This window comes from Anas platyrhynchos, chromosome 9 (assembly GCF_047663525.1).
Source record: "Anas platyrhynchos isolate ZD024472 breed Pekin duck chromosome 9, IASCAAS_PekinDuck_T2T, whole genome shotgun sequence".
Classification (NCBI taxonomy): domain Eukaryota; kingdom Metazoa; phylum Chordata; class Aves; order Anseriformes; family Anatidae; genus Anas; species Anas platyrhynchos.
Genome location: NC_092595.1, coordinates 21,257,078 through 21,268,283, shown reverse-complemented (window position 1 = coordinate 21,268,283; position 11,206 = coordinate 21,257,078). Strand labels below are relative to the sequence as shown.

General features: G+C 56.8%; 1 protein-coding gene across 5 annotated transcripts in view; it reads left to right on the top strand.

Annotated features, from left to right (window-relative positions):
• The first annotated feature begins 720 nt into the window (after window positions 1–720).
• PAX3 (paired box 3) overlaps window positions 721–11,206 on the top strand; it is a 79,341-nt gene continuing 68,855 nt past the window's right edge. For 2 of the 5 annotated variants that reach the window (XM_038183383.2, XM_038183382.2), the window contains exons 1-4: window positions 735–1,030; window positions 1,563–1,798; window positions 3,065–3,191; window positions 3,492–3,626. In XM_038183383.2, coding sequence (XP_038039311.1) covers window positions 946–1,030; window positions 1,563–1,798; window positions 3,065–3,191; window positions 3,492–3,626 — 583 coding nt within the window. In that variant the 5' untranslated portion in view covers window positions 735–945. 5 annotated transcript variants of the gene reach the window in all.

Sequence of the window (11,206 nt, the reverse complement as noted above, 5' to 3'; positions counted from 1 at the left end):
TACTACAATAAATTCCTGGGAACAAACGCTCGTTAGTAAGGCCGTACCGCACGGCGCCCGCAGCCCCCCGCACACGCCGCTACCGCGCACCCCGCGGCCCCGGCCCGGCTCCTGCCGCCGGCCTTTGGCGGCGCCCGGCCCCGACGGCAGCTCCCGCTGCGGGCCCGGTGGCACCGCTCGGTCCCGGGAGGCTTCCTCGGCACGGCGAGGGGCTGCGGGGCGAAACGAATAAACGGGAGGGAGGGAGGAGGGGGGGCGGCGGGGCCTTGCGCCCCCCGCCCGGAGCCCAGCGGGCCCCGGGGCTGCTGTCGGGGCACGGAGCGGCTCCGCGGTGCTGGCTAACGGGAGCCCAGTGCGGGGCCGAGCCGGGCCGAGCCGTGCCGTGCCACACCGTGCCGAGCCGTGCGGTGCCGCAGCGGGTTGTACCGGGCTGTACCGGGCTGTAGCGGGCTGTACCGGGCTGTACCGGGCTGTAGCGGGCTGTAGCGGGCTGTAGCGGGCTGTAGCGGGCTGTAGCGGGCTGCACCGAGCCGAGCCGTGCCGGAGCCGTGCCGGGCCGGGCCGTGCCGTGCCGGTCACGCTGCCGGCGATGCGGGAGAGCCGCGGCCGTCGCCCAATCAGCTGGGGCGGCGCGGCCGGGCCGGGCGGAGGCGGCCAATCGCCGCGGTGCCGCCGCGGAGCCGCGCCGGGGCCGGAGCCGATAAATGCTCCCGGCCCCGCTCTGCCGCTCCCCGCCGCACCGGGCACAGCGACGCCGCCCCCGCCCGGCCCCCGCAGCGCTCCCGGTGCGGGGCAGTGCCCGAGGGGCAGCGGGGAGCTGCCCCCTCCCCTCCCCGCCCCCCGGCGGCAGCGCCCACCCCCTGCCGGCGGGGACCCCCCGACAGCGCGGCTCTCCCCCGGCCCGGCCCGGCCGCCCGCTGGATATAACCCCGGCCGCCCGCCGCGATGACAACTCTGGCCGGAGCCGTCCCCAGGATGATGCGGCCCGGGGCCGGGCAGAACTACCCCCGCAGCGGCTTCCCGCTGGAAGGTAAGGACGGCACCGGCACCGGCACCGCCACGGGACGGGACGGGGCTGCCCCGACGGCCGGCGGCAGGGGGGGAACCGGGGAGGGGGGCGCGGGGGGGTCCCGGAGCCCCGCCGCCCTTGCGGGAAGCGGCGATGGGGCGAGAGGGAGCGGGGGGAAAAGTTGGAAAACGCAAATCGGCTGGCGGAGCCGAAAGGGGCTCCGGCACTGCAGCGGTGCGCGCCCCGTCCTGCGGCCGGCAGCCCCCGGCCCCGCTCGGCGGGGTCCCCGCAGCTTTTGGGTGTCCCCCCGGGGGCTGGTGGCCCTCCCGGCGGGCCGGAGCACGGCCTGCGGGCAGCACCGGGGCTCAGGTGAAGCCTCCCGGCCCGGCCCGGCTCGGCGGGGCTCCGGGTGCGCTGCGGGGCGGCTCGGCGGGGGGGGGGGGGGGGCGGCGAGTTGCCTTCCAGAAAGCGACGGCAAAAAGAGAGCCAGCGGGATCCGAAGGAGACGTTAACGCCGTTTCCCCCCCCTGCCTCCCCTCCCCTCCTTTTCTAGTCTCTACTCCTCTAGGCCAGGGCAGAGTCAATCAGCTCGGAGGAGTGTTTATCAATGGCAGGCCTTTACCCAACCATATCCGACACAAGATAGTGGAGATGGCCCACCATGGCATAAGGCCCTGTGTCATCTCTCGCCAGCTGCGAGTGTCCCACGGCTGCGTCTCCAAAATTCTCTGCAGGTACCAGGAGACGGGCTCCATCCGGCCGGGGGCCATCGGCGGCAGCAAGCCCAAGGTGAGCCCCTCCGGAGCCGGGCAAAACCTGGGCACGGCCCGGTTCGGCCCCGCTGCCCCCTGGCACGGCCCGAGCGGGATGGGACCGAGCCGGGATGCGCCGGGAGCGGGGCCGGGGGGAGCGGGGTGCGCCCGGCCCTGCCTGTTGCTGCGTCCCGGCCTTTACGGGGATTGTTGCTGGGCTTTGGCCGTTGTTTTATTTAAGAAAATGCTTAAAGATATTTATACTTAAAAAAAAAAAAAAAGGGAAACGAAACGAGGGCGAAGGGGGGAGTTCAGTGAGCGCTGTGCTCGCCCTGGAGTCGTGCGGTGGCCGGGGAGCCTCGGGGGGCCGCCGGGGCTCGGTGGGGTCGGGCACGGCTCGGGGCGCTGCAAATCGCAGCGGTGCCCTGTCTGTCCGGCTGGCTGTCCGGTTATCTGTCCGGTTATCTGTCCGGCTGCGGTGCCTTCTCCTGCCCCCTTTATTTTTCTGTTTGCTCCCAAGCTGCGGGTATTTATAGTGACACGGCTAAAAGTTCGCGCTCACGGTAGCACAAACAGGGAAACTTGTCTCAGGGTCTGCCTCTTCCGTCGTTTTGTCTTTTCGTTTCCTCCAAAACAAAGCTTTCTTTTTTATTTCTTTCTTTTATTTTCTTTCTTTTTTTTTTTTCCCTTTTCATTTTTTCTTTATTTTTATTTTTATTTTTATTTTTATTTTTTTTTTTGGTTGAAAGTTGCCCCGTAGATTTTTTCCCCCTTTGTTGCTTCCAAAGTAGCAAACCCCGAACTTTCTGTTCTGGCGTTCAATCGGCGGTGATTTTTTCCAAGCGCGTTATCCGGCTGAGAGGCTGTTCCCAGCCGGGACATCTCGGGTTCGTTTGAGCTCGGTTTCGTTTTAAAAATCCCGAGGCGATCGGAGAAAGCTCTCCGTGTCGGTCCCGGTGCTCAGACCTCTTTATTTATTTATTGTGCGACTTTTTCTCCGCTGCTGCCCGTTCGGCTCCCCGGGATGGGTCTGGCCGAGGAGCCCGTGCAGCGCGGCCGCCTCCCCTGCCGCCCTCCACCGCGTCTCACCCCGGTGGTTTTCGGGGCGAGTTTTGGGTTCTTGGGGGGCTGCCCTAAACGGGCCCGCTGTTACCCGTAATGCTCCCCCCTTTTTCCAGCCGCCCGCCCCACAAGCGGGGCTCGCTCGGGGCCGTGCCCGGTAAAGGGAGCGGGACCCTCGGGGGTCCCCCGCCGCCCCCGGCCGCACAACCCCTGCCCGCTCGCCTTGTCTTTACTGAAGCAGGTGACGACGCCGGACGTGGAGAAGAAAATCGAGGAATACAAGCGGGAAAACGCCGGCATGTTCAGCTGGGAGATCCGCGACAAGCTGCTGAAGGACGGCGTGTGCGACCGCAACACCGTGCCCTCGGGTACGGCAGCCCCGGGGCGGTGCGGGGAGGGCACACGGCGGCGGGGGGACCCCAGGATAATGGGGAGGGGGTAATTAAAAAAGCGACCGGGGCCCCCTCTATGCTCCCCCGGGCTGGGGCCGGCTGGGGGCTCGCCGAACCGGGGCTGGAAGGAGGGAGCCGGGTGCTGGAGGGGTTTTTTGGTTGTCCGCGCCCCGGGGACAAACCCACTGGTGGGGGCGGCCCGGCAGCGGTGCCCGGTGGGAACAGCCGCGGGGGGGCTGGGGGCAGCCCGGTGCCAGCTCTCCGCTCCCCCCGAAGTGAGCTCCATCAGCCGCATCCTGCGGAGCAAGTTCGGGAAAGGCGAGGAGGAGGAGGCCGAGCTGGAGAGGAAGGAGGCGGAGGAAGGCGACAAGAAGGCGAAGCACAGCATCGACGGCATCCTCAGCGAGAGAGGTACACCCGGGGGGGCGTGCGGGGCGAGGAGCGGGCCCCGACGGGGCACCCGAGCCGTACCGAGCCGGCCCCGGTCCGTCGGTGGGGGCAGAGCCCCCGAAGGGACCGGCGGCAGCGGGGGGGGGAGCCTGGAGCCGGCCCGGCGGGGGGCGGCGGTGGTCGCGCTGCCAGCCCCAGCCCAGCGCCAGGCTGCAGCTGCTCGGGGGCTGCAGCCGCGGGCAGGGCCCGGAGCCTCGCCCCCCGGCCCGGCTGCGCTGGGAAGGCTGCGGACGGCTCGGGGAGGGGGCTGGGGGGGGCCGGGGGCGGGCAGGGGGCTGCCCGCGGCGGCGGTGCCCACCCCGGCGGAGCGCGGCGCTGGGGCCGGGCCGGGCGGCAGGGCTGGGGCTGCCCGGCACAGGCACAGGCGCTGGAGAAGGCGAGACAAAAGTAGCAAATGAGCTGGTCAAACATTTGTACAACTTTTCCAGCTTTTACAAAGAAGGCCTTCTATACACAATCTACACTTGGAGATGAACTTGGAAAACAAAGAGGGGGGAGTCCATTGAAACTCACACTTTGGCTTTGCGCAGACAAAGCTTCAGCTAGCAGCAGCTTGATGTGAACAAAAGAAGGCAACCTTTTTATAATTCAAGGAGAAAAGAAGAGAAAACAGCCCCACAAAAGGCTGAGAAAAGACATTATGGGCTTGCAATGAGGGATGAATTATTCAATGAGCCCCTAATAGCTGATGCTCCACGCAGTTTTATGGACTCTCCACCGTGGAAAAAGTAACTGGTTTTACCTACAAAATGTTTGTAGCGTTTTTAGACATCTGGAGATGCCGAGCGCCACTCGAGAGGACAACTGAAACCCTTTCTTTAAAAGAAGGGTGTCCCCTTGTAGCGTAGGAACGGACCCAAAAGCATTTCCTAGAGTTACTTTCCGAGGCAGTCGTTGAAGCTCTCGGGGAAACTTTGCCTTCTGTGTCTGGGGGTGTGTGTAACACACACACACGAGATGCTGACGGAGGCACAGGCTTTAAGGCCAGGAGGCACGGTTTGTCTGCCCCTATATGGTGTGTCACAGCTTCCCCCAGCACCTCCTGCAACGGGGAATTGTTCCAAGGGATGTGCACCCAGGGAACACGGGCTGAACGTGGTGCCCGCAGCTGTGAGGTAGCTGGCTGTGCTGCCTTCCTGAATTGCTCTGCAGAGATTAAAACCAGGAGGTAGGGAACCTTGATAACACCCCAGCTTTATGGAGCAGAGTAATTAGGAGAGACAGCAAGAGACAAAATATTATCATCAATATTACCCACCCCTCTACTTCAGAAAAATCTTCGCAGTCTCTGACTCTGCTCTGTAAGGCAGGGATCCTGACCTGCCACCAGCTGGCTTTGGGAGCGTGGGCACTGCCGTGCCGAGGCTGCCCTCAGCCCTCCATGTACCTCTCCTTTGCCTTCTGCTGCCATAATGAGCATATTTTGCTTCTTCTGCATTCAGTCAGAGGCCAAATTGCCCCGGAGTAGATAGGCCAGCACAGCCCTGTCCCATTCTGTGCATCCAGGTTTCTGTTGGGTGAAGGGGGCCAGGCAGTTCTGTGCAAACAGTGGCTTCAAATCTGGTCTGTTCCCTGAGTTTTGGGGAGGTTTTGGCAATGGGAGTGAGGCTCCTGCTGACTCCTGCTCCCCTGCCTGGGTGTCAGCCTGTTCCTTAAGCTTGTTACTGGGGTGGTTGGGGTGCTGCAGTGAGAGAGCTGCTGCAGGACGGATTTGTTACCGTACGCATAGCGTGGTGCTGTGGGGACACCATGCTGGAAAGCTCATTGCAAGAAAAAAACATAAAATGAGTCCACCTCTCTGGCTGTATCTGGCCAAAAAAAAAAAAAAAAAAAGACAAAAGTTCTGCTTCAACTCTTGTGACCAGCGGAGGAGCTAGGATTTCACTCTTGTCTATGAAATCCTCAGGTTGGGCCCTGCCGTTTGCACAGACGGCCCGACCCTCTTATTGAAATCTCTGGTGGTGCTGCCGTGGATGTGGGTGCTGCAGGGTCCTGGCTGCCTGTGTGCAGGGCCTGGAGCCCCAGCAGGCACGCGAGAGGCAGGCTGGCACCCCTGGGTCCCTGGGGTCACTGCTGAAGCGCGTGGTACAACCCTGCAGGGCAGCTCAGTGCTGAGCGCCTGTGGCAGGAGCACTGCACCCGTCTGAGCGAGAAAAGCAAAGCGCGGGGTTTTGGAGTGTCCGAGACTTTTCTGTGGCTGTTGGTGGCAGGGCTGGGGGGCCCTGGTCACCGGAGAGAAGGGGACAGCCGCGGGGTGGCTGGGGGTGGCTGGTGTCCCCTGCTCGTTGGGCGAGCTGTAACCGTGTGGGAGCTGGGGAGCTCCTGCAGCAGAGCGGGGTCAGGGAGGAGAGCAATGTGATATATATACATTGTAAATGTGCGACAGAAGCAGTCCGTCACCTGGCTTGGGCTTTCTCCCCCTGATCTTCACAGACGTGAGCGTAGGTGAACTTCCATCTGCCCTGCTGTTTCAGCCCCTATTTACACGCACCTAAACTTTTTGTTCTCACACGCCTTGGCAGACGCTGCACTGCTGCGTTTCTGCATTTCTGCCCGTCTCGTCCTCTCCCCTGGTTTCGGGTGTGTGTTTAAAGCCAAGCCTGGCTGTCGTAGTGCGGATCGGTGAGGTTATCTCCCTATAACAGCACATCTGCGTTTCTGCGTGCCTGATATATTTTTCTGAACCACTTAAGCCGTGAATAACGATCACAAAAGAGAAGCTCCTGCGCTATCAGGCTGTATTTTCAGACGGGGAGCTGCCCGTGCCTCCTGCTGCCATGTTCTGGCACAAACCGGCGGCCTCCAGCGCTGGCAGGACGGGGCCGGGAGCTGCTCGGGGCCGCTGCGAGCGGGCGGCGCTGGACGGGACGGGGCTGGCACTGGGGTCCCCCGGCCTCAAAGGGGGCTCTGTTCCCGGCCCGGCGGAATTGGCCCCCGGGCCCTGTCCCGGCTGATCCTCCCCCAGTCATGCGCGCCCATCCAGAAAGGGCCCTACTCATCCCCAGCCTCTACCCTGGGCTGCACTGAGAGCAATTCAGGCTACAGCCGACTAAATTGCCTCCTTTATTTCCTTCTGACTTTCATCTCGGACCAAACCCTTCCCCCCTCGCCCTCCCCTTCCTCTTTTCTCTCTCTCTCTCTTTTTTTTTTTTTTTCTGTGTGCCCGAGGCTCACATTAATACAATTTCGGCACCACCCCTATTTCTGTGCGTGTATGCGGGGAGCTCGGAGGGGGGGAGAAGAGAAGGACCTCAGCACAAAAGCCCCGCTCAGCAGCTCCAAAGTTCAAGCTGCCGCTGCCTCTCGAGCAGAGCGATGCTTTTCCTGTTTGCGAGTTTTGGGAAACATTTTTGCTTTGTACTGTAATGGAATTAGAGGACAGATGCTGGCTGTAAATGGGGCACGCGACTACCAGCCCCTAGCTTAAATATTTAGATGCAATGTTACAATTACTGACTTGATGCGCGGCCTTTGAAGTGGTGGCACATGGTCCGGAGGGTAGCGGGGGCTAGCCGGGCCTGCAGATGTTTTGTTTAGGTTTGGTCAGTACCATGCAGCCGGTTATTTTTAGGTTGCTAAACTAATAAAGGCAGCTTGTGAAGGGAGGGGGTTGACACGCAGGCGCCAGATATCGGTTGGAGCCATCCCGCTCCCCTCTGTACGGCGAGGCGTGGGGCAGGGCGGGGGCTGCCTGCTGCTTTGGTTGGGGTTTTGATGCTGGGCTCACTGCGGTGTTGCTCCAGCATCCCCTCCCAGGGTGTCCTCACCGTGTCAAGTACCGGTGGGTTTTAGGTCTGAGGAGCACCGCGTGTTGCCCCCGCTACATCCCCTGCTGAAGGGTCGCCTCATGGGGATGGCGACTGCAGGCAGGCACCTTCCTGAGCCTGGCATTCAGTGTTTTACGTTAAATGTTTGGTCACCAGCAGGTTGAGGAAACCTGCTCGTCCGATTTGAGCAGAATTCTGCCTCTCGGGGTCTCAGAGCTGGCGGGGAAATCGTGCGTAATTACAAAAAACTCCCCAATGACTCCAGGGTTTGGCTCGAGGCAGGCAGAAAAGCCGGGTGCTGCACAAAGTAAATCACCACAGGGCTCGTCGCTGGACTGTGGCTCTGGGTTTGCTGCTCCTGCCTGGCCAGGGGCTGTGGTGTTTCGGACCAGGTGCTACCAGCGGGGTGAGCAGGGGCTATGGGAAGGTGCAGGCTCCCCGCATCCCGCAGCCCCTCCTGACATCCCGATTTCTCCGCTGGTTTTGCATGGTTTGCCATCTCGGGAGCACTTTCCTTAGCTGTTCAAGCAGTACCACCGGGGACATCCTGTCCCTTTTTTCTAAACTTTTGTACCCTGAACAAAGACAAATATTATTTTAGCAAATACCAGGATAGTTTCACACACACTGGTTGGAGTTTGTACCCAAGTTTGCATCCGATTGGGTTGTTCTGAAAATCTTAACTGATAATTGATTAAACCTAGACAGTGTCGTTCTGGAAAGACTGGGGCAGGAAATGAATGGATTTGCTCCCAAACCATGATTTGTATCCTTGGCTTTCTGGATTCTGCTGCGATTGCCAAATCCTTGACAACAGTAGGAATTTAGCATGGTAAAGCTCAGCCTTGTCTTGTAAGCAGATTTCTAATGTGCTGAGCAACTGCAGCTCCCAGGGAAGTACTCAGGATTGGGATGTGAGTTGGGTTTATAGGCTTGCATATCAGACCCCTATATATATATGTATATTAATTAATTAATTAATTTATATATAAGTACCTATCACCATACTGACAAATGCTCTTTGGAACCACTCTGATGACAGGAGGTGGCCCCAGCACTTCTGTTTCCAACCAACTCTTAAAAAAAAAAAAAAAAAAAAAGAAAAAAAGTTGGTTGGAAAGCATCAGATGCGAGGGACAGCGAGGAGTGCCATTGAAAGGGCCCATTCATGTGTGTAAAGCTGCTCACGTGGCTGGGGCAGGCAGCAGCGGGGCCTAAATTCGTCCTCTTCTCTTACGAGAAACTGCTGGCTGACTGCGAGCGTGGCTGCAGTCCCCACCGAAACCGGCAAAACTCTCGTCGAGCTGAGGATTTCTGTAGCCGTGCTCGCACAAAGGTAGCGATGGTATCAGCAGGCAGCCAGGCAGCGATTTTAATTAGATAAAAAATTAATTAGAAATTAATGCTGAAAGTAAAAGTTGACGCTGATGAAATCCGCAGAAGAGATTATTTTCGGGGTCCAATTTCAACTGGTAATTTTCTGTTGTATCTGTCCAAGACGCCGCTTTTATCTAACACTCGGGGAAGGTTTAGTTTTGTATTGGGTTTACTTATTGATAAGGGCTGGAACGGGGTTTGGATGAGGGGAGCCAATAAAGTTGATAGTGATGAATTATCACGAGTCCCCAGGGCTGTGTAATAAAACAGCATTGGGAAATGAAGCAGAACTACAAAGTGCTCTCTGGTTAATTTAAGAAGAAATTGAGTGAAACGCAAAGCAATAAATCAGAGCAACCCAGTCGATGCGGATTTCTCCATGTAAATGTCACTTTAAATCCTATGTAACAAACATATGTGGCTGCAGAGAGAACAAAATATATAAATAAAAATGTGGGATACTTCCAAGTGTTCCCCAAACGCTGAGCTTGCTGGCTAATAAAAATGATGTACAGTAACACAGCTCACCACAAGCCTTGCTCGGCGTAGTGCGGGTGCCTCGTTTTACTTCACTTGCCCTGGAGTACTCCTGCCCCATGCTGTTAAACTAATTCACTTTAAATCACTCTCCCTAGAAAAAAAGTGAAACGTAATGAAATTAAAACTCACTGTGGGCACATTAGAGTTAGTGTGTCGCGCGCTGAGATTACGTGGTTAGTGGAGTTTGATGTGATTGTCGACAGGTCATTTATTCATCCCGGTAAATAAAGATTCAAGGGCGATTAAGGATGTGCATATATAACTAGCAGGACAGTAAAAGGCAATTAAGCAGTCAGTTTAATGTCTTATCTTGCTGGTTGCCCTACAGTTGTTTTACAACTAGGAATTAAAATTTGAAAAGGAAGTTTTCAGTGGCCCTGGCCAAATATTGATTAAGTAGTTGTTTGCTGATGCCATTGTTGCAGATAAAAAGGCCAGTAGTCCTGCCCCGTGTTGTTCATCTTCCATTGTAACTGATTCTTAACCTCGGAGATCAAAGGAGGATCATTTCAGTTTATCTGTCCTGGAAAATCCTTCTTTGCTCCTAAAACCGTATGGATTAATGGCCAAATTGTCTTTAATGAGATGTGAAATTTGAGCGGACTCCTTATTTTGCCCAGGCTGGTGCCTGTATGCACTGTACGCTCCTGCAGTTTTGTGGAGGGTTTTTGTTTGGTGTTATTGGGTTTGTAGTTGTGTGAATCACTGGTTTTAGTACAAAGGGTGCAGAAATTTTACTAAAACAACAGGAGAAAAATTGTATATTTCACGGAATTTTAATGAAACTGATTTAGTCTCTTTTTTTTTTTTTTTTTTTTTTTTTTTTTTTTTGTGTGTGTGTGCGTAGTATACAGAAAGTTTCTTTTTCTACACCAAATCAGAAAGATAAATGGTCCGGAGCTGCCACTGAAAGAAAGGGAGCTGGAGAAGCCTGCCAGTTCTCAGGGCTGGGCTCTCGGTGCAGGGGGGATACAAACGAGCTGGCAGCATTTCTTTGTGCATTTTCCCCAGTTTTGATTTTACAGTCCCCACTTGCATCAGGCAGGAGAGTCGTGCTGTCCCTCCCCCAAAAAAGGGGGGGGGAAAGTCAGATCGGCCAGGCTGTGCTGACAGGCAACGAGAGTGCTCGAGAATAATCGCTTCCTTGTTGCCGTACGGAGAGCTCTGCTTACTTCAGAGACAGCAAACTCTGCTCCTCCGCATCCTCAGCACAAGAGGCTGCGCAGCGGGGATGTGTTACGTTGCCTTGTAATTGTGCCGTGGAATTCCAGCTGCACTGGGGGGCTGTGAGCATCAGGTCCAGGTCCCGCTGCTTCCACGGGCACCTCTGAACAGAGGCGTTCAGCTTCGCCAGCGGTGGTAAGAAGCCTGGTAAAACTGCAGAGCCTCTCCTGGTCTCACAGTTGTTTTACGTGGATGAGCCTCATGCTGTAGTGAAAGCAGCAGAGTAAAAAGCTGACAAGGATTTTTAAAATTATTTATTTATTATTATTTTTTAAAGTCACCAGTTTCTCATTCCCTTTCTTAAATACAGTGTTTTTTGTTTTGTCTGAATAAAATACTAGCGCATACTTCACAGGTGCCTAGCTACTTTAGAAGACATCTTGCCCTAGAATAATGGTTAAAAGTCTTTGAAATCAGGTTAGGCACAAATTTCCTTGAAGTGCACAGGCTCAACATGTTCATCGCAGCGGAGAGCTGCAGTGAGGACAGTGATGTGTGTTCCACCTCTTGGTGTTTTGTTTTTATGGGTATCTGCCTGGATGTAACCTTTCTGCCAAGCATGTCCCAAGTTTCTGTCACGCACAAGTCCTTATATGGACCCGTCTTAAAGGGTTTTGTCTTTATGGCACGCCT